Source organism: Delphinus delphis, chromosome X, assembly GCF_949987515.2.
Source record: "Delphinus delphis chromosome X, mDelDel1.2, whole genome shotgun sequence".
Lineage (NCBI taxonomy): Eukaryota > Metazoa > Chordata > Mammalia > Artiodactyla > Delphinidae > Delphinus > Delphinus delphis.
Window position 1 is genome coordinate 26,335,572 of NC_082704.1, and position 22,433 is coordinate 26,358,004.

The 22,433-nt window shown below is 45.8% G+C and overlaps 1 protein-coding gene and 1 non-coding gene across 2 annotated transcripts; both read left to right on the forward strand.

Annotated features, from left to right (window-relative positions):
- Positions 1 to 120: 120 nt before the first annotated feature.
- Positions 121 to 265, forward strand: LOC132419090 (small Cajal body-specific RNA 20). Its single transcript, XR_009518103.1, has one exon. It is a non-coding gene; the product is annotated as a small Cajal body-specific RNA 20 (non-coding RNA).
- Positions 266 to 8,256: 7,991 nt separating this feature from the next.
- On the forward strand, positions 8,257 to 18,679 carry LOC132418469 (homeobox protein ESX1-like). The gene is made up of 4 exons (XM_060002339.1): positions 8,257 to 8,362; positions 8,518 to 8,893; positions 14,936 to 14,981; positions 18,137 to 18,679. The coding sequence occupies exons 1-4, from the start codon at positions 8,257 to 8,259 to the stop codon at positions 18,677 to 18,679; spliced, it is 1,071 nt and encodes a 356-aa protein (XP_059858322.1).
- Positions 18,680 to 22,433: the final 3,754 nt, after the last annotated feature.

A 22,433-nucleotide genomic window follows, 5' to 3' on the forward strand; every position in this document is an offset into this window, starting at 1 on the left:
AAACCTACTATGTTAGCAACGCTTTCAGGCTGGCATAGCAAAGAATTCCAGAAAATGAGGATTTAGGGCTGCCACTCTCTCCACTACTTTACCAAACACTTAGAAACTCCAGCAGGAGAGGGCCTCTCTCCCATGGGGCTGTGTGTGTCGGGGGGAGGGGACCTCTTCTCCTCAGCCCTTGGGCTGGAAGCGCAGATCAGCCCTGGGGGATCCCTGTCGGGGCTGCCATGAGCTGGGCACCCTTGTTTTCCTACCTCAGACGTTTGTAGTTGCTGGGAGCCCCTACTTGGTCTACACCAGGCTGGGCCTTACGTGGCAGCACTGGGCACGGGGCCTCTGGCTTTCTTTCCCAGGACACTGCCAGGCTCTCATGGGCTGATCCTGGCCTAGGCTGTCCCCAGGCAAGGACGTATGCACCCCCAACAAGTGACCACCTACTGTACAGACACCCGCCAGTGAGGGGGCCTCTCACCTCCTGCCCTCCTAGACGCACCTGCTTGTTCCCAGCGGATGTCACCTGGAACGGGGTCCAGGCACGGAGGCTGTTGTACAAGGGCTTCTGAGGCCACCTCAGTTGGGGGGAAGCTCACCGTTTTCCCCGCCTGGACTGACCTGGGCGCCAGCCAGGCCGCTCCAGCCCTCAGCCCCCAGCTGTGTCTCCTGCACAGGGTCCCGTGCAGGATTGTGAGGCGGGGGTGGCGAGGAGGAGCCCTGAGTGGGTGCTGGAGAAGAAGGGCACCCCGGGCGTCAGGGCAAGGAAGCCAGACCTGCCCCTCAGCACACTGGCAGCAGCTCAAGCCCTGCCCTAGGCAGCGAGCTGCCTCCAGTGGGACAGCTCGGGGACCCAAAGCCTATGAGCTGTGCCACCCAGCCCGGGCCCTCGCCTCTGGAAAGTGTTCGACATCCAAGTGCCTCCTTCATCCGCTGACAAAATGGTGTTTTACAAAAGTTCTAAAAGATTCTAAAGTCCTAAAAGTATTTTCTTCGCTAACCAAAGTTCTGAGAGCATCTTAGTTTGTTCTGAAAGCAAGAAACCACTCTCTGTGGAAAAGATAACAAAAGAACAGCTGCGGGAGGAGCAGACTTGGACTCTACGCTCTCCCCTCCGCATCAGCGTCAGCGTAACGAAACATACATCAGTTGCTCGTCTGTTGTGTGCTGAGTGTGAATTATCCCCTCACTCCGATGCCTAAGTATTCATATATTCACTCCTTATGCAAAGCATTTATGCCTGGTTTTAAATAATTTAATATAGTTGGGCTCCTCGGTGCATTAATTTGAATAATTGCCACTTCAGACTTAACCTCAGTGTGACTCCACACAGAAGTGGTACCTAAAGGATGCCAGTGTTAGAAGGAATTGGACGTGTGTGTGTAGAATTCAGAGACATATAATATATAAGTTTATATAGGTAGAGTCTAAACAGAGAGATATATAGATATATGTATACATATATACACACACACATATATATATCTGTTTGTATATATATGTATACACCTTTGTGTAAACTATACCTATATACATATATTTGATTATGGATCTCTATCCATCTACTCAAGCACATATGAAGTCAATTCCTCAAGAATAGGTTCTTACGGGACTAAAGATGCAGACCTACTAGAGAATGGACTTGAGGATACGGGGAGGGGGAAGGGTAAGCTGGGACAAAGCGAGAGAGTGGCATGGACATATACACACTACCAAATGTAAAATAGATAGCTAGTGCGAAGCAGCCGCATAGCACACGGAGATCAGCTGGGTGCTTTGTGACTGCCTGGAGGGGTGGGGTAGGGAGGGTGGGAGGGAGGGAGATGCGAGAGGGAGGAGATATGGGGATATATGTATACGTATAACTGATTCGCTTCGTCATAAAGCAGAAACTAACACACCATTGTAAAGCAATTATACTCCAATAAAAACGTTAAAAAAAGTGTACAAGGCAAAAAAAAAAAAAAGAATAGGTCCTTAAAAGGTGTACAAACATTTTAAGTTCATTGTCTGTATGCCTTCTTCATATTCATTTGCATCAACATTTATGTAATTGCTGCCCAGGGCCTGGGAAACCAGGCTACAAAGGCTTTGCCCCTGCACGCCATCAGCTATTGAGCTAAGTGGTGGGTATAGTTACTGTCTGTGAAGTTTTGGTGTCCTAGAAATTAAACCTTTGAGTGCCAAGATAATCTAGCATGAATTCAAATTACACAAAGAGCAGGACTCTGCACACTATCTACAGTATGTGGAATATAGTACTTGTAAAAGAAATTATAGGATAAGAAACTGAAAAGGTAGTTTTCATTATCACCCTTGCATGTTAGACAAGGTTATAGTTCAGTTTAATTTGTTTTAGTTTTGCTTTCTTCATCATCTCCATGTAAATTACAATGATAATCTGTTACTTTTGTTCTTGAGTGTTTCTTTGGGGAAGGCAAAGAAGAACTCCCACGCACACCTGAGTCATCTTTAAGTCCACTTCTTCAAGTATGCTTCCAGATTTGTATTGAAAGTAACATCTACCTTCTTTGAACTCCCATATTATTGCTTTGTTACTCACCTGTGGCATTTGTCTTGTTCCAGAATATATGTGACTTTAACTCATGTATTTTCTTTCTCTCCATGACTTGCTTATGTCTTTCTTTGGCCCTCATTTATAGTACATGGACAATGAATTAAAAAATTATACACACACACAGACACATACACACACTAATGATAGGGAGGAAAAGGATGATAACTATGAAGAAGGAGAGAGAAACAGGAGAGAAGAGCCTTTGCAATTCAGACTTCCAGGGCAGCTCCACACACAGTGCTTCAGACACAGAGGAGAGCACGTTGCTGATCTGTTTCTCCACCCCCATGGAAGGCCACCAGCTAAGTGCTAGAGCCTTTCTGGGAAGATCTTTGCTACCTCAGAGTCTGTCGCTCAGGACTGCCAGATGGGCTGGGAGGAAAATAAGAGAATGGAGCCAACACTGGACAAGCTCAGCTAGTAAAAGTCCCCAGGCTCAGTGGCCTTAGTCAAGGCCATCCACCCTTCTTCTATATTCACTTTCAACCAATCAACAAGTCCTTACTGAATGCCTGCTACGTACACAGCACTGCTCTGGGGTACTGCATGGGGAATGCTAAGAAGTGTGTCAAGTGCCAGATTACACCGTAAGTGAGAAGTCACAAAATACACATACGTATACCTACGTATTACATTCACCCATGGACACACACACACACATACATACACCGTTCATGCTTCCATACATTTAAGACTGACTCGCAATGCAAGCAATGTGTGATAGGGATCCAATGAATTGGTCCCATTTCAAGAGCAGTAAGAGCTCAGAAGATGAGAGTACTGTGGCTTCCTCCAAGAGATGGGGATTGAGCTAGAACTTGAAAAATCTGAGTGTTGACAGGAATTAGCACATTGCATTTCTTTTACCATCGAGTAGAGTAAAAGGAAATAGCTTGGGCTTCCCTGGTGGCACGGTGGTTAAGAATCTGCCTGCCAGTGCAGGGGTCACGGGTTCAAGCCCTGGTCCAGGAAGATCCCACATGCCGCAGAGAAAATAAGCCCCTGCGCCACAACGACCGAGCCTGCGCTCTAGAGCCCGCGTGCCACAACTACTGAAGCCCGCATGCCTAGAGCCCATGCTCCACAACAAGAAAATCCACCGCAGTGAGAAGCCCGTGCACCACAACGAAGAGTAGCCCCCGCTCAAGGCAACTGGAGAAAGCCCGTGCGCAGCAACGAAAACCCAACTCAGCCAAAAATAAATAAAATTAAACATTAAAAAAAAAAAAAGACCGGTGGTTGCCAAGGGGGAAGGTGGGGTGGGACAGGGATGGATTGGGAGTTTGGGATTAGCAGATGCAAGCTAGTATATATAAAATGGATAAACAACAAGGTACTACTGTATAGCACAGGGAACTATATTCAATATCCTATGATAAACCATAATGGAAAAGAATATGAAAAAGAATGTGTATATATATATATATATATATATATATATATATATATATGTATGTATAACTGAGTCACTCTGCTGTACAGCAGTAATCAACAAAGCATTATAATTCAACTATACTTCAATAAAAATAAACCATTACATAAATCACCCCTTATGTTTATACACAATTAAAGTTAATAGAGTATCTTTCCATACTTCATTCTGACTTCATAAGAATTCCGTGAGATGATTATCTTTATTTTAGCAAATAGTAGTAGTAAGAGTAATAGTTGTTTATAGTTCGGGAAACTAAGGCTCAGGGACAGTAAGGCTTGTCAGTGTCGTGTAGTGAGAATTCAGGGCCAAAGCTCTTGCTATGAGCAGGAAAGTAGAAGTGCCCTAAAACCAGATGCATATGCTGCAACTCCAGAGACTGCTTCCGTTACTCAATTCCTTGGTCTTTCCGATTATTATCATTAGTTATTATTTATTCTTCTTATTATTTTGGGTGGGAGGGGGTGGTTAGGGGCATTGTGTCCCACTTTTTCTGATGAAAAGTGCACACACTATTCTAATGCCACCATACACACGGAACTTTACATTCAAATTCAAGGGGACTCCCAATCCCGCTGACAGCCAGCTGTGGCCTCCAAGTAAGCCCTCCGGATCTGTACCTTGTTCCGCAGGCCCAGTAACTGCAATGAACTGAACCAAGAGCCAGCCTAGAGATTCCCTTCCTATAAACACATCCTAAAACACTGCTTTCATTAAGGCACTCCCCCGGCACAAAACTCTTACAGTTTTCCATGATCCCAAATGCAGACATTCTAACTCCTTCCATAAATTGGACCCCAACCTAACTTTTAAACTTCACTTCCCACCCAGTACAGAGTTGTCTCCAGGCTCCCCCTCCAGCTCCCTCTCAAGGTCAGCACCTCATATGCATTCATTCTCCTGGCCATCCTGTTTGGGTTGGTGTTCCCTAAGCCAAGCTTTACACTTGATCACTCCTGGGGCTGCTCATACTACCTCCCTGAACTGAAGTTCCATGCACGGCCTGCTTAGCATTTACCAAAATTTGACTCACTCTGTGAGGTGTAAGGGAAACCCCTCCACCCTGCAAAAAAAGCCAAATCTGCTTCTACCACGGGCTGCTAAGAACAAAGTCTCTTCAACGGTTTGAATCCTGGCCCTCTTCCACTGACCTATGTAACCTTAGGGAAGTCACTGGACCTCTCCGAGCCTCCACTTCTTCCCTTAGGAACTAAAGAGAGTGATGGCCCCCTCCTCAGGGGACGGCTATAAGATCGATTAGCCAGGCCCTGGTGCACAGTGAGTACCCACATGGTGTCACCAGCCTGAGCAAGCACAGCTCTGTGCCACTCCACAGACTCTCATATCCACTCAGGGGCAGGGGCGACACTCCGTGTCCAGCATCCTCAGTCACAGTGCAGGCCCCTGTGCAGAATGACCGCAGTCAGTCCCGACCCCTTAACTCTAGCATCAGCTAAAGTTATCTGAGCCCTCACCATGGGCCTTATTTGTATTCCTTCATGTAAATTTCACAACACGGTACAGCAGGTACCATCATGATCCCCATCCTACAGATGTGGCACCTGAGGCACAGAGAGGTCAGCTAATTTAGCTCTGGCCACACAGCAAGTTAGTGGCGGTGGGGCTGGGCACTCTGTCTCCAGAATTTTCAGCTTCTTTCTCTCACATGGGCTGATCTCTCTCCCCAGACTGTGAGAACCCATGGCACAATAGCTGCGTCTGGAATCATGACACTCTCCACACTGCCTGAGGCAGGGCCTTGTAAACAGAGCAGCCAACAGAGGATTACTGACTGAAGCCTGTATAGGGACACAAAAACATGGTAGCGACATATTCACAAGAAAACTTTCTGTCCTCATTGCCAACTGCCAGAGAATAGCCATCATCTTTCTTCTCTCATGGACCTTTGTGAATAAATAAACCACAAAATTGATGAAAATTGGAAATGTGAGACAGCATGGTATGGCCGTTGGTAACACTATGTTTTCACCATCTCAGTTAATCCTCATGATAACCTGGTGAGGTAGTTACTATTGCTAGCCTCATTTTACAGATGTGGAAACCACGACTAAGTGAGAATAAGCAACCTAACAGTTTAGCCAGCTAGCAAGCTTTGAGCAAAGCCAGGATTTAGATGCCAGCAATCTGGCTCCAGGGCCCCTGCTCCCATAAATCTGCTACATCGACTACGATTCATGGCTGTTACTGCTTAGGATGAAGCTCCGTTCAGTATTTAAGGTTTTCAAAGTGTGAAGTTAAGTAAAACTTTTAAATAAATACGACCATGACTGATGCCAAGGTAGGGCAACATTTGTCAAGCGTCACATGGGTGACTAAAGTTGAGAAAACACAAATTCACTGTGGAAATCTGAGATGCGGAAGGACACACCTCCTGAGCTGTCACAGACCTCCTAGCTTGTCTAATGCAAATCATGATAAAAACCCTCATAGGTCTCGCATGTGATAACTGATATGGAGCCAAAATTGTGTACAGGGTATCCAGCCAAGAGAGGGACAGGCCTGCCAAACTCACCAAGGGCCAACCTGAGGAGGAAATGTCTTGGTTAAAATCAGGAGGAGGTACTCATATTGCCATGTCTTACCAGTTTTTGAAAGAGAATTGGTCAACAAACCTTTTTTAGTTTCTGGACCACCCTCCACAGACGTGAGGCAGGGGCACTTATCCCTTAGGCACTGTAGGTGAGGGGACTAGGTCCCATGATATGTTTAGGAGCCCACAAAAATGATTTGGCTTCTGATCCCCGATGGGGTTGATGAAAATGGTTGTCCAAGGAAACACAGGCTAAATCAAGTACATTGTCAAGTATAGGGCCCATTATTATAAGCTATTTTCAATATTTAGGATATTAAGTCTTGGGGCATCTATAAAACACTTCTCCAAGGAAAAACCATAGAGCTGTAAATCTGGCCTGGCCCTCTTTTATTTGACAATAAATAAAATTTATTTACTCCTCAGCAAGGGCTCAGGAGAATATTTCGAGAAAACGTGAGGAGATGAGATGGGGGGATAGGCAGCGGCAAGAAAGTGGGTAAATTTACCCATGTCCACAGGGGCCCACCACAAGGGACATGTATGCTTTTGTAGAGGATCCACAGCCAGAAGCAATAGGAGCTTAGGAGCTGTGCACAAAGATGTAGCATAGTCCAGAGCTGCAACAAGGACCAAAAAAAAGAAAAAGAAAAAAGGCAGGAAACCTGTACCCGGCAAGCATTCTTGAGTGCTTGAAACACTGTGCAGGTTTCTACACCTGCAATCTGATGTTGATTCATTACTAAAAATCTATAGGCTAATCGGGGGGGGGGGGGCGCTGGCTTTCGCTTTCTTTTGTTTTGTTTGCATAGTGCATCTGAGCACCAGGCATGCTCAGAAAACCCAGCCCTGAACTCCTGCTCCTGGAGACCCGGGGAGTATGGCGGACTCTGACTTCAACCTCATTGCAAAAATTCAGAGCAAGCAAACTCCTAGCTAATAATACGGTTGACCCTTCAAATACACAGCTTTTGAACTTGCAAGTCCACTTAAACACAGATTTTTGGTGTTTTTAAAAAAAATTTCAATAAATATACAGGCGGCCCTCCACAGCCATGGGTTTCGCATCAGCAGATGCGGAGGGCCGACTCTGGGACTTGAGCATCCGCCGATTTTGGTATCCGCGGCGGGTCCTGGAACCAATCCCCCGCGGATACCGAGGGGCGACCGTATTACTTTGATTACTGTTCCCTTCTTGGTACTGGCTGCCGGATATGGAGGGCTCGGTCAAGAGATAGTCCCCAAACGCTTCTCCAAGGTCTATGGAGCTTGAGTGAGGTCTCTCTCTTACCCTCCACAAAACGGGCACAGCCCCTTGGCCTGGGAAGGTGCCCGACCAAGTGCGGAGTACTTAGTCAGCTAGGTTGCAACCTGCCACCCGGAATTCTGCTCTCACGCATGCTCCCTGCCAGCGCCTGGGCGGCGCGCAACATCCTCCGCGCCCTGCCCGCGCCCCCTTAGACGGCCCCTAGACGGCCGACGCCCTGCCGCATGCGCACATCAGCTAACCCAACCCCCAGCAGGCTGTGGTAAACCCACAGCGGGCGTCATACCAGAATCTCTGAAACCGGACCAGCCTCCAGAGGAGCCTTAACGTGCCAGATCGTGGGCCACCGCTCTAGCCTTGAGTCGTGAGCCGGGGGTCTCAGGAGATCCGGAGCAGCCTCTGCTGAAGCTCACAGCCTCCTCGACAGCAGTCGGGACATGGAGCGTCAGCCGCAGAGCAGCCACGATGCCTATGACGTCACAGATGCAGCCATTGCCCGCTTCTTCAAGCTGCGGGTCGAAAAGGAGCGGGAAGAAGCGAAAGGTCAGTGGCGGGTGGGGCACTCGCTTTAACGGATTCCAGGAAAGGTACTTTCCCAGGGTGGGGCGAACGGCAGGACCCCCCTCGGACGCAGGCCCTCCCCAGAGCCGGGCTCACTCGACGGCCTGATCTTTCTCTTTGGGTTTCCTCCCTTGCAGAGGTGAAGCCTGCGGAGATGTCGCCTCCCGGAGAAGGGGGAGAGGAGCAGAAGGTTCAGTCCGAACCGGAACAGGGAGCAGCCGCGGATGGGAAAGAGGCGGGAGATGAAGGAGAAGGAAAGGAAGGCTGCGAGGTCAGCGTCGGAGCCGCCGGCCCCGCGGATGGCGAAAGCCGCAAGGCCGAGGCCGAGGCCGAGGCGGGCGGCGGCGAAGGCGGAGAGCAGGGCGGCGAGGAGCAGCCCCCGCGGGCCGCCGTCGAGGGTCCCGAGGCCACAGAAGGGCGGCGGCGGGGCCCCCGCGCCAGGTTCACGCAAGCGCAGGTGCAGGACCTGGAGCACGTTTTCCAGCGCACTCAGTACCCCAACGTGCTCATGCGGTAAGCAGGCGTCTCGGGTGGCGCGGGCTGCCGCGCGGGTGGTGGGCGGCGCTCTCGCGAGTCCCTCTCCTCGGCTCCGGATCTGAAAGCCCCGGGGCCTGGCGGCGGCCCGCCCTTCCGGCACACTCGAGGCCTAGGACGGGGGCGGGGACTCTGCCTGGCGGGAATCGAGGTCGATATTTCCGTGCGGTGTTTGAGTAAGTCACGTTGGGGAGCTTTGTGGGCCGCCGGTTCACATAAATAATGAGTCGCCCGAGACGTGGTGGAGCAAATGCAGAGTTGGAGTCTACTTTTATCTGAAATTTTGATCATCAGTTATTCATGGATTATATTTGCATTAGTTTAAACACTACATGAAAACATCCTTTATCTTGATTACTGAATTTTAAAAAAATCCATCAATTTATTTATTTATGGCTGCATTGGGTCTTTGTTGCTGCTCTCGGGCTCTGGGCACGGGCTTTCTCTAGTTGCGGCGAGCGGGGGCTACCCTAAGTTGCGGTGCGCGCACTGTGGTGGCTTCTCTTGTTGCAGAGCGCGGGCTCTAGGCGGGTGGGCTTCCGTAGTAGTTGTGGCACGTGGGCTCAGTAGTTGTGGCTCGCGGGCTCTAGAGCGCAGTCTCGGTAGTGGTGGCACACGGGCTTAGTTGCCCCGCGGCATGTGGGATCTTCCCGGACCAGGGCTCGGACCCGTGTCCCCTGCATCGGCAGGTGGATTCTTAACCCCTGCGCCACCAGGGAAGCCCGATTACTGAATTTTTAGTTACCCCTGAAGTTTGTGCCTGAGGCAGAATTGTTCCCTAAAGCAAGCTTCTGTGTGGAGAATGAATGGGTTGCTGAGTACCTGTGAATGCGGCTAAAATTTAAAAAGCTATCATTTACATTGTGCTTACTGTGTGTTAAGCACTTGTTTTAAAGGGTTTTTCTACATACTGTCATTGAATCTTCACAACCCCTTGTGAATGTGGTAGCCACTGTTATTATCCCCACTTACAACTGTGAAAAAACTGAAGCTCAGAGAAGTGATGAGACTTGCCCAAGATGGCACAGCTGGAATGTGGCAGAGCTGGGATTCAGTCCTAGGAGTCCTAGGAGGACTGAACAGCCTAGGAGGCTGTTCAGTAGGCAAGGCCAGAGGTGATGGTGTGTTGGTCCAGGGTAGTGGCGATGGAGAGAAGTGAACAGATTAAAGAGATATTTAGCAGGTAAAATTGATAGCAATTCATGGTAATTTGAACACGGGGGTAAAAGGAAATGTTTAAGAAAAATGTATAAATTTCTGATTTGCCCAAATGAATGGCTGCTGGTATATTCAGTGAGCTAGGGAATATTGAAAGACAATAAAAGAAGCTTGCAAGAGACAGAGGAGGAGTGTTTGGAGAGGCTGTTTGTAGGCAAACCGTATCGTGGAAACCTGGATGGCGGTAGGAGACGATTCAACAAGAAGGGAAGGCAACTAGCATCAACTTCAGTTCAGGATTTTCTGTTCAACTCGATTACTCCAAGTTCGGTTGCTTTTTGCTGTGGTGTGATAATTGGATCAGCCCAATTTCTCCCTTTCTCAAAAGTGTCAAACTCAAGATGCCCCTTGATTTGGATGTCTAGAGCTGCCTGATAAATATTTTTTCTTCCAGTTTATTATGATATAATTAACATTCAGTACTGTATAAGGTACTTGTTTCTATTCACCCTTGTCTCTATTTCCATTTCTCTAGGAGGTGGGTCAAAAAGGATCTTGCTGTGATTTATGTCATAGAGTGTTCTGCCTATGCTTTCCTCTAAGAGCCCGACAGCTTCTGGCCTTACATTCAGGCCCTCCATCCATTTTTAACTTATTTAATTAATTAATTACTTTTATTTTTGGCTGCGTTGGGTCTTTGTTGCTGCACGTGGGCTTTCTTTAGTTGCGGCAAGTGGGGCCTTCTCATTGCGGTGGCTTCTCTTGTTGCAGAGCACAGGCTCTAGGCACGCGGGCTTTAGTAGTTGTGGCACACGGGCTCAGTAGCTGTGGCTCGCAGGCTCCAGAGCGCAGGCTCAGTAGTTGTGTCCCACAGGCTTAGTTGCTCCGCGGCATGTGGGATCTTTCCAGACCAGGGCTTGAACCCGTGGCCCCTGCATTGGCAGGTGGATTCTTAACTACTGCGCCACCAGGGAAGCCCTTGAAGCTATTTTAAATGGGATTGTTTTCTTGCTTTCTCTCTGAGAGTATAGTGTATTATAGTGTAGAGAAAAGCAGCAGATTTCTGTATATTAATTTGAATCCTGAAACTTTACTGAATTCACTTATTAGTTGTAGCAGTTTTTTGGTGGAGACTTTAGGGTTATCGGGTTTGTTTTTAATTGAGTTACAGTTGATGTACAATATTATATAAGTTTCAGGTGTACAACATAGTGATTCACAATTTTTAAAGGTTATACTCCATTATAGTTATTATAAAATATTGGCTATATTCCCCATGCTGTACAGTATATCCTTGTAGCTTATTTATTTTATACATAGTAGTTTGTACCTATTAATCCACTGCCCCTATCTCGTCCTTCTCCCCTGTATCTTCCCACTGGTAACCACTAGTTTGTTCTCTATATCTATGAGACTGTTTCTTTTTCGTTGTATTCAATAGTTTGCTTTAATTTTTAGATTCCACATATCAGTGAGATCATTTGTCTTTCTCTGTCCTACTTATTTCACTAAGCATAATACCCTCCAAGTCCATCCATGTTGTTGCAAATGGCAAAGTTTTATTCTTTTTAACCTCCATTGTATATACATACCACATCTTCTTTATCCGTTCCTCTATTGATGGACACTCAGGTTGCTCCCATATCTTGGCTATTGTAAATGATGCTGCTATGAACATTGGGGTGCATGTATCTTTTTGAATTAGTGTTTTTGTTTTTTTCAGATATATACCCAGGATTGAAATTGCTGGGTCCTATGGTAGTTCTATTTTTAGTTTTTTGAGAAACCTCCATACTGTTTGCCACAGTGGCTGCACCAATTTACATTCCCACCAACAGTGTACAAGGGTTCCTCTTTCTCCACATCCTCACCAATATTTGTTATTTGTAGTCTTTTTAAGAATTAATTAATTTACTAAGTTTTGGCTGCATTGGGTCTTCAATGCTGTGCGCGAGCTTACTCTAGTTGCAGGTGAGCCAGAGCTGCTCTTTGTTGCGGTGCACGGGCTTCTCATTGCGGTGGCTTCTCTTGTGGTGGATCACAGGCTGCAGGTGCGCAGGCTTCAGTAGCTGTGGCACACGGGCTCAGTAGTTGTGGCTCGAGGGCTCTAGAGCGCAGGCTCAGTAGTTGTGGTGCACGGGCTTAGTTGCTCTGTGGCATGTAGGATCTTCCTGGACCAGGGCTCAAACCCGTGTCCCCTGCACTGGCAGGTGGATTCTTAACCACTGCGCCACCAGGGAAGTCCCTGTAGTCTTTTGGACGGTAGCTATTCTAAGGTGATATCTCATTGTAGTTGTGGTTTGCATTACTCTGATGATTAGTGATGTCCGTTTTTATTTTTTTATATATTTATTTTTTTGAATTTTATTTATTTTTTTATACAGTGGGTTCTTATTAGTTATCCATTTTATACATATTAGTGTATATATGTCAATCCCAGTCTCCCAGTTCATCCCACCACCAGCACCACCCCACTGTCCCCCCTTGGTTTCCATATGTTTGTTTGTTCTGTACATGTGCGTCTCTATTTCTGCCCTGCAAACTGGTTCATCTGTACCATTCTTCTAGGTTCCACATATATGCATTAATATAGGATATTTGTTTTTCTCTTTCTGACTTACTTCACTCTGTATGACAGTCTCTAGATCCACCCACATCTCTACAAATGACCCAATTTTGTTCCTTTTTATGGCTGAGTAATATTCCATTGTACATATGTACCACATCTTCTTTATCCATTCATCTGACGATGGGCATTTAGGTTGCTTCCATGACCTGGCTATTGTAAATAGTGCTGTAATGAACATTGGGGTGCATGTGTCGTTTTGAATTATGGTTTTCTCTGGGTATATGCCCAGAAGTGGGATTACTGGGTCATATGGTAATTCTATTTTTAGTTTTTAAAGGAACCTCCATACTGTTCTCCATAGTGGCTATATCAATTTACATTCCCACCAACAGGGCAACAGGGTTCCCTTTTCTCCACACCCTCTCCAGCATTGTTGTTTGTAGATTTTCGGATGATGCCCATTCTAACTGGTGTGCGGTGATACCTCATTGTAGTTTTGATTTGCGTTTCTCTAATAATTAGTGCTGTTGAGCAGCTTGTCATGTGCTTCTTGGCCATCTGTATGTCTTCTTTGGAGAAATGTCTATTTAGGTCTTCTGCCCATTTTTGGATTGGGTTGTTTGTTTTTTTGCTATTGAGCTGCATGAGCTGCTTGTAAATTTTGGAGATTAATCCTTTGTCACTTGCTTCATTTGCAAATATTTTCTCCCATTCTGAGGATTGTCTTTTGGCCGTGTTTATGGTTTCCTTTGTTATGCAAAAGCTTTTAAGTTTCATTAGGTCCCATTGGTTTATTTTTGTTTTTATTTTCATTACTCTAGGAGGTGGAACAAAAAAGATCTTGCGGAAATTTATCTCAAAGAGTGTTCTTCCTATGTTTTCCTCTAAGAGTTTTATAGTGCTCGGTCTTACATTTAGGTTTCTAATCCATTTTGAGTTTATATTTGTGTATGGTGTTAGGGAGTGTTCTAATTGCATTCTTTTACATGGAGCTGTCCAGTTTTCCAAGCACCACTTATTGAAGAGACTGTCTTTTTCTCCATTGTACGTCCCTGCCTCCTTTGTCATAGATTAGTTGACCATAGGTGCGTGGGTTTATGTCTGGGCTTTCTATCCTGTTCCATTGATCTGTATTTCTGTTTTTGTGCCAGTACCCTATTGTCTTGATTACTGTAGCTTTGCAGTATATTCTGAAGTCTGCGAGTCTGATTCCTCCAGCTCCATTTTTTTCCCTCAAGACTGCTTTGGATATTCGGGGTCTTTTGTGTCTCCATACAAATTTTAAGATTTTTTTGTTCTAGTTCTGTAAAACACGCCATTGGTAATTTGATAGGGATTGCATTGAATCTGTAGATTGCTTTGGGTAGTATTGCCATTTTCACAATGTTGATTCTTCCAATCCAAGAACATGGTATATCTCTCCATCTGTTGGTATCATCTTTAATTTCTTTCATCAGTGTCTTATAGTTTTCTGCATACAGGTCTTTTGTCTCTCTAGGTAGGTTTATTCCTAGGTATTTTATTCTTTTTGTTGCCATGGTAAATGGGAGTGTTTCCTTAATTTCTCTTTCAGATTTTTCATCATTAGTGTATAAGAATGCAAGAGATTTCTGTGCATTAATTTTGTATCCTGCAACTTTACCAAATTCATTGGTTAGCTCCAGTAGTATTCTGGTGGCATCTGTAGGATTCTCTATGTATAGTATCATGCCATCTGCAAACAGTGACAGCTTTACTTCTTCTATTCCAATTTGTATTCCTTTTATTTCTCTTTCTTCTCCGATTGCCGTGGCTAGGACTTCCAAAACTATGTTGAATAATAATAGTGGTGAGAGTTGTGGAAGTTGTGGAAGCTCTTGTCTGCTAGTCTTCAGGTCATTCTCATCAATAGCTGCTCTGTAGGCTTCCCTGGTGGCGCGGTGGTTGAGGGTCCGCCTGCCGATGCAGGGGACACGGGTTCGTGCCCCGGTCCGGGAAGATCCCACATGCCGCGGAGCGGCTGGGCCCGTGAACCATGACCGCTGAGCCTGCGCGTCCGGAGCCTGTGCTCCGCAACGGGAGAGGCCACAACAGTGAGAGGCCCGCGTACCGCAAAAAAAAAAAAAAAAAAAGTTGCTCTGTAAACAGCTGTAATTTTGGTGTACCCATGGAAGGAGGTAAGCTCGGGGTTTTTCCTATGTCACCATCTTGGTTAGTCTCTGAATAAACATTTTAACATAGCATGAAATGTGCATTGTATATTTCATTTCATCCATATATCAAATGCTGAATATTTTCAACATTTTTCCCCTCAGAAAGGAGCTTGCAAGACGCCTGGGAGTGACTGAAGCCAGAGTGTGGGTCAGTAAACCTGAAAAAAGCAACTTGGCAGGGCAGCCAATCTAAAACCTGCTTTAGGAATTGGATACCTTGTCCTAGACATTCTCAAGTTGGTGTGTTTTTGTACACTTGTCGATGTTTTGGAAATAAGGTTTGGACTTCTGGGGCTTTGGGGCCAGAATATATGTATCTTCAGTAAAGTTAAACTCCTTCCAAAACTGGTATCCCTTAGGGGACAAGTCTCTGTGGAATCATGTTGGGGCTGATTCTGACTTGGCAGTTATTCAAATTAATGCACCAAATAGCTGGGTTAGAAGAGGGTTCAAGTATACTAAATTATTTAAAAGTTTTAAAGCCAGGCCTAAGCTCTTTGTATAAGGAGTGAATTTACAAGTATTCAGGCAATTGGGTAAGGGAATAAATAACTCACCTCGGAACACAACATGTGAGCAACTAATATATGTTTAGTTTAGGTGAGACTGATGGGGAGGCGAATAGCTTAAAATTCCAAGTGCCTGGTCCTCTTGCTGTTGTTTTTATGTGTTTGGTAGAGCAGTGTAGAGAGTTTCAGCCGTAAATTTTAATTTTCTGAAATTTTTTGATGTGCAGCCTGAAAACATTGCTAACATAGTAGGTTGTGCAGTATGATGGAGAGGGGGGAAAGGTTTGCAACCTTTAGGAATTTGTCTAAACATATAAAACAATAAAACAAACAAAAAGAACAAATTTGAATAAATTTCCACTGACCTCAAAAGGTGGACGGGTTTGAGAATAATTGGATACTATCGATATATGTCTTGGAGATACTGCGTAAATTCAACATTATGAAACTACCGAATGTATCAGTGAATATTATTTTCAGCAATTTCTAATGTCTAAGAATTTTTTTCTTCCGTTTTCATACTATTATGAGGGATTGGTTTCGAAGAATTTGTTTGTGATGGTCAGTGGTTGGCTCTCAGCTAGTCGCTTACCTGTGTTAATTTGAAATACTTGCTCATTCATTCAGGTAGTGGTTACTAGTTGGTAGCTCATGGCACAGAAGCTGATTATTTGTCCATAGAACACAGTAAGTTGTATCGAAGGAGTATATATATATATATATATATATATTTAATATATTTATTTATTTATATTTGGCTGCGTTGGGTCTTCGTTGCTGTGCGTGGGCTCTTCTCTAGTTGAGGAGAGCCGGGGTTACTCTTCGTTGTGGTGCGCGGTCTTCTCAGGGCAGTGGCTTCACTTGTTGTGGAAGAGGAATATATTTTAAAACACAAGATTGATAGAAAGGAAGAAAGTAGGAAGGAAGGAAAGAAGAATCAGGATGGGTTCACTAGCTTTGCTGCAGAGAGCGTGTGTGAGGGCAGTGATGGACACGGGCTGCAGAGCTGGTGGTGGGGTCTGGAAAGCAGTGCTGGCGGCCTAAGGCCACGGGCTGGGCTCACAGTCAGGTCTGGCCAGGGCTTGGGAGGCGCAGGCCTCTGCTTTCTCAAGCAGGCAAAGCAAGCTCAGAGGAAAAGAGAAACTGAAGTTTTGGTGGCTTGCTTCTCCTGGGTTTACGTAGTGGTCTCTTAATGGAGTTCTGAAGGGAAAAGGAGCAACAAGAAACAAATGAAGAAGACGGGAGAATGTTTTCATCTATTTCCAAACTCTACAGCATGAGCGTCCCAAAGAAACATTTAATGGACACCCTCCCTTGGTTTGCAAGGACAGTAGGAGCTGTTTTATGAAACCAGTATTGGAAATATGGAAGTAGTGTCAGCCTGAACCTCACATAGCCAGCTTTGCACATTGCTTATATTTATGCAGATTTGACCATTGGTACACTCGAACCCCCCAAAATGAGCTCTATTACACTGGCTTTTCTCGACTACATATTCATGCAGCAGAAGGACCCAAATACTAAGATGGGAGAGGGAAGATGGGGCGACAGAGAGAGGAGGCCCTTGGTCTCATGTAAAATTTGCCGAGTGGAAACATCCAAAAATACTAAATATGGCACAATTCCATTAACTGAGATGCTGAGGGAGCAGTGGAGTCCACAGGACAGGTTTTACTTTCAGTTGTTAATAGTTGGCAGATATTTAGGGGGGAGCCGTTTTGTGACCCCTCACTCACGTGGTTGTCGGCTGTCTTCCTAAAATGCAGGTTGCACCCTCTTGACTTAAGCATAAGGGACAGGATGGGGATCTCCTGGTTGATTAGCAGCTCCTAGAGGGCGCAACCTTGCTGGGCACCAGAGGCTCTGCTCCAAGGCCCTGCAACTGTAGCCAGAGCGGAGTGAGCTGACCTGGTCCTGAGCCCAGGAAGGTTTGGAGGGTGGGGCAGGTTGGAGAGTGCAGAATTGACAGAGGTGACAATGGTATGCCTCTTTCCCCCCAAACTCTTGTCTGGGCAAAGATTTTAAGAGTTTTAGTAAATTTGGGTGAGTTCGTCTAAGCATTCGTTACCCCTATAGTCTAATATTAAGGCAGTGTCCAGGGCTTCAGTTCCGCCGGTGTCCAGCAAGACGAGCCACAAAGTCCCTGGGCCCCCCATGACCAAACCTCCCTCACAATACCATCTCCTTCTTTATAACCATCCCAAGGCTCCAGAGGATGAATGACCCTTTTTAGTCATCCTTGGGGAAAGCTTTTGTTTAAAAATCCAACCCACTCCTATTGATTATTTACTGTAACCAAAGATGGGTTTTTCAAAATGGGGACCGTTCCCCTCAGTATGATTTTAAAAGGCACCCGCTTTTTCCTATGCTCAACTTCCCCCATAACTAAGGTGACACCTGCCCAATGAGTAGGGATTAGTGGCAGCTGGAGCTGACGGTCAGTTGTCAGGACGCAGGCCTCCCAGGCACAGTAATAACAGCAGGGACAGAGTGCAGTTGGTCAGCTCCACCTGCGTGTAAGAGTGGGGGAAATAATAGAAAAGGTGGGAGGGGAGAGACAAAGCCATATGCCAATCCAGAGCCTGGCACATAGTCGGTGCTCGCTCTTGGGGGGGAGGGCGGCTGAAGGGAGCGCCTTCAGCTACATATCCTAAGATACTTTAGCAAGAAGGAAATAGCTTCTCCTGATGCACTTCCAAATCTTCAAGGCACCGAGAGCTCCCTGCTGCAATTTTTCATGTCTGACATGAAATGCTCAATATACTAATCAATCCCTTCTTCTCTCTGCTTGAAGGTTTGGTTTAAGAGTAGAAGGGCCAAGTGTCGGAGACATCAGAGGGCAGTAATGCTCAGAAACGTGCCCCACGTGCCCCCGGTCCTCCGTGCTGTCGTTAGCGTGTGTGAACCCTGCCGTGCCATTCTGCTTCAGGAGCTGGATTGGGTCCACGTTTTTCTGGAGCAAGTGCCACTGGAGCTCCCTCTGCTGCCCGTGCCGCCCATGCCACCCAACCTGCCCGTGCCACACATGCCGCCCATGCCGCCCGTCCCACCCATGCCCCCCATGCCACCCAACCTGCCCGTGCCACCCATGCCACCCATGCCGCCCGTCCCACCCATGCCCCCCATGCCACCCAACCTGCCCGTGCCGCCTGAGCCACCCGTGCCACCCATGCCGCCCAGGCCGCCCATGCCACCCTTTCCTCCTATGCTGTTGCCACCTCCGCCCTGTCATCTTCCACACGTGCTTCACTGTTGGTGCCCTCATGTGGCATCGCGTCGTTCCTTTCCATTGGAGATCCTTCAGCTGCCCGAACTTTCCATTGAATTGTGTCTGTAACGGTTTTTTCCAAAGGGCCTTTGAGCCAGTTTCAAATTCTGCATACCTCACCACCAAGAGCAGTTCCCCAAATGCCTGCAAAGTATATTAAATAGAAGTAGAGGCCTTGACCCACTGTTTTAGGGCATGTTTTGTATTTTCAATAAAGTTGTGAGTCCTCTGCATATTTGTTCTCTGTGTCACATGGGGTTAGTAAATTTGATGGAAATGGCTAAGCCAACTCCATTCAGACCGAATGCCCAGGAGGCCTCCTTTCATGCAGTAACAGCCCTGAGTCACCATCATAGGCCATGCACATCTCAGAAGTTTGCCAGGTGCCCATGAGGGGTTTACACAGACCCACCTGTTCTCTTCCACCCTCTCCCTCAGCACCCATGCTCCCCGCACGCTGCCCCATTGGGACCACCTAGATGTGCAAGACGGGTGGTGTGAGTCTCGAATGGGAGAACAGTGTGTTTCAAAGCAGGCCTGAGGCCCATTCATGGTGACCAGCTCAGGTACAAGGAGGACTCCAAGGGACACTTCTGCAGTGACTACTCATAGGGCTTTATGGAGGAGAGGGAGCGGGGCACCGTCGGCTTCTCTCCCAGTTCTGTTCACCGCCTTCCCTGTTGTGGAGGGCACCTGGGGACAGAAACCACGCTAGCGGAGGGGGAGGGGCCTACCTCTGCGAAGGTAACACAAGAGGAGACTGTCCAGGCCCGCATGGGGCTCTTCTCACACCCTCTCCCCGACCCCAAGATGCGGAAAGCATATCATAGCTCCTTCCGCAGCTCAGAGCTGACGGATGATGTGGCCTTCAAGTGTATTTTGTCACCTTCAACATCCTTGGGAGAACTCTGGTTCCAGCTAATTCAACACTGAAAGGGAGCCTCTTGGGTGAGTGTTGCCTGAAGCCAGGAGGTGGTGGTCCCTGAGCACTGATCCAGGATAATCACTTCATTTAAAAGAAGCAGGTAGGGCTTCCCTGGTGACGCAGTGGTTAAGAGTCTGCCTGCGGGAAGATCCCACATGCCGCGGAGCAACTAAGCCCGTGAGCCACAACTACTGAGCCTGTGTGCCACAACTACTGAAGGCCGCACACCTAGAGCCCGTGCTCCACCACAAGAGCAGCCACTGCAATGTGAAGCGCCGCAACTACAGAAAGCCCGTGCAAGCCACAAAGACCCAACACAGCCAATGATAAAATAAATTCATTTTAAAAATAAAAATAAATAAAAGCAGCAGGTATGGGAACATATGTATATGTAAAACGGATCCACTTTGTTATGAAGCAAAACTAACACACCGTTGTAAAGCAATTATACTCCAATAAAGATGTTAAAAAAGGAAATAAATAAATAAAATGAAAGCAACAGAAGCCCCACCTCAGATTCTAATTTTAATCCAGACTGAACAAACTGAAAGCTAACTGTATTAGCAAAGATGTTCCAAATGTTAAACAGTTTGTTATGTTATTAACAGAATTATTTACATGCATATTTACAAGCAGTCCTTTTGTACATAAGTTTTACTTTTAGTTAGTTGGAAAAAGATTTTTGACATTAGGTAAAAATATTACTAAAATAGGGTTGAGGTGGTACCACATTATAGTAAAGTATTAGAAAAGTGATTCTCAAGGTGTATCAATAATAAAGCAGATGAAAACTTGAGTGACAAAGATCTAGTAAAATTTTCTAGTAGAAAAGTCAATGCAACTCATGCTATAAAATGAAAGTGGTAAAGTCATATAAATAAAGCAGAATACTGTTATAGGCTTTATTTTTTAATAAATTTAAACCATAATTTAAAAAGAGTCATGTACCAAAATGTTCACTGCAGCTCTATTTACAATAGCCAGGACATGGAAGCAACCTAAGTGTCCATCAACAGATGAATGGGTAAAGAAGATGTGGCGCATATATACAATGGAATATTAGCCATAAAAAGAAACAAAATTGAGTTATTTGTAGTGAGGTGGATGGACCTAGAGTCTGTCATACAGAGTGAAGTAAGTCAGAAAGAGAAAAACAAATACCATATGCTCACACATATATATGGAATCTAAAAAAAAAAAATGGTCATGAAGAACCTAGGGGCAAGATGGGACTATAGACACCGACCTACTAGAGAATGGATTTGAGGACACGGGGAGCGGGAAGGGTAAGCTGGGACGAAGTGAGAGAGTGACATGGACACATATACACTATCAAACGTAAAATAGATAGCTAGTAGAAGCAGCTGCATAGTACAGGGAGATCAGCTCGGTTCTTTGTGACCACCTAGAGGGGTGGGATAGGGAGGGTGGGAGGGAGGGAGATGCAAGAGGGAAGAGATATGGGGATATATGTATACGTATAACTGATTCGCTTCGTCATAAAGCAGAAACTAACACACCATTGTAAAGCAGTTATACTCCATTAAAGATGTTTAAAAAAATAAAATAAATTTATTTTATTTATTTATTTATTTTTGGCTGCATTGGGTCTTTGTTGCTGGGTGCGGTCTTCCTCTAGTTGCGCGAGCGGGGGCTACCCTTCGTTGCGGTGCGCTGGCTTCTCATTGTGGTGGCTTCTATTGTTGCGGAGCACGGGCTCTAGGTGTGCAGGCTTCAGTAGTTGGGGCATGCAGGCTTCAGAAGTTGTGGCACACGGGCTCAGTAGTTGTGGCTCGTGGGCTCTAGAGCGCAGGCTCAGTAGTTGTGGTGCATGGGCTTAGTTGCTCCGTGGCATGTGGGATCTTCCCAGACCAGAGATCGAAACTGTGTCCACCGCATTGGCAGGCGGATTCTCAACCACTGCACCACCAGGGAAGTCCTTGTTATAGGCTTTAGGGTAATGAGGTTAGGTGAAAAAAATGAACAATTCTAAAATTGCAATAAATCCTCAGTGAAGAATCTTGGTTGTTTAGTTGGGAGTTCTAAGTTGTTGTCTTTTTTAAATTTTTATTGGAGTATAGTTGATTTACAATGTTGTGTTAGTTTCGGGTGTACAGCAAAGTGAATCATATATATATATATATATATATATATATATATATATATATATTCACTCTTTCTTTAGATTCTTTTCCATATAGGCCATTACAGAGTCTAAGTCTTTTTTTTAACCCCATTTTGAAAGCCCTTGGTATCAAATATCATCTGGATAATCAGTCATTAAGGATATATTCTAAGACTTCACTGCTAAAGATATTCATGATCGTGATTCATATTTGAAACTCAAGTCACTGAGACACTAAATGTAAAACCAAATGAAAGCTATAATATTCATATCTTAAGGATGCTGCATTTTGCAGTAATATGTATTTCTAGGCTAAGACTGTTTCCCTCAAGAAAAGTATGAATAGAATTTTTTTTTTTTTTTTTTTTTTTGCGGTACGCGGGCCTCTCACCGTTGTGGCCTCTCCCGTTGCGGAGCACAGGCTCCAGACGTGCAGGCCCAGCGGCCATGGCTCACGGGCCCAGCCGCTCCGCGGCATGCGGGATCCTCCCGGACCGGGGCATGAACCCGTGTCCCCTGCATCGGCAGGCGGACCCCCAACCACTGTGCCACCAGGGAAGCCCATGAATAGAATTTAAAGGATAAACTTCTAACCAGCTGGAAAAATTTACTTTTAACATTTCATTTATTTCAAAATTGATTTTATTGCAGCCAAAACAATGGAATTAACTGTACACAATAAACTATTATATATATACATATACATATACATTTTAAATTTTAGGGAATAAAGTTTACTTTGGCAGAGAGTGTTAAACAAAATTAATGCTGCA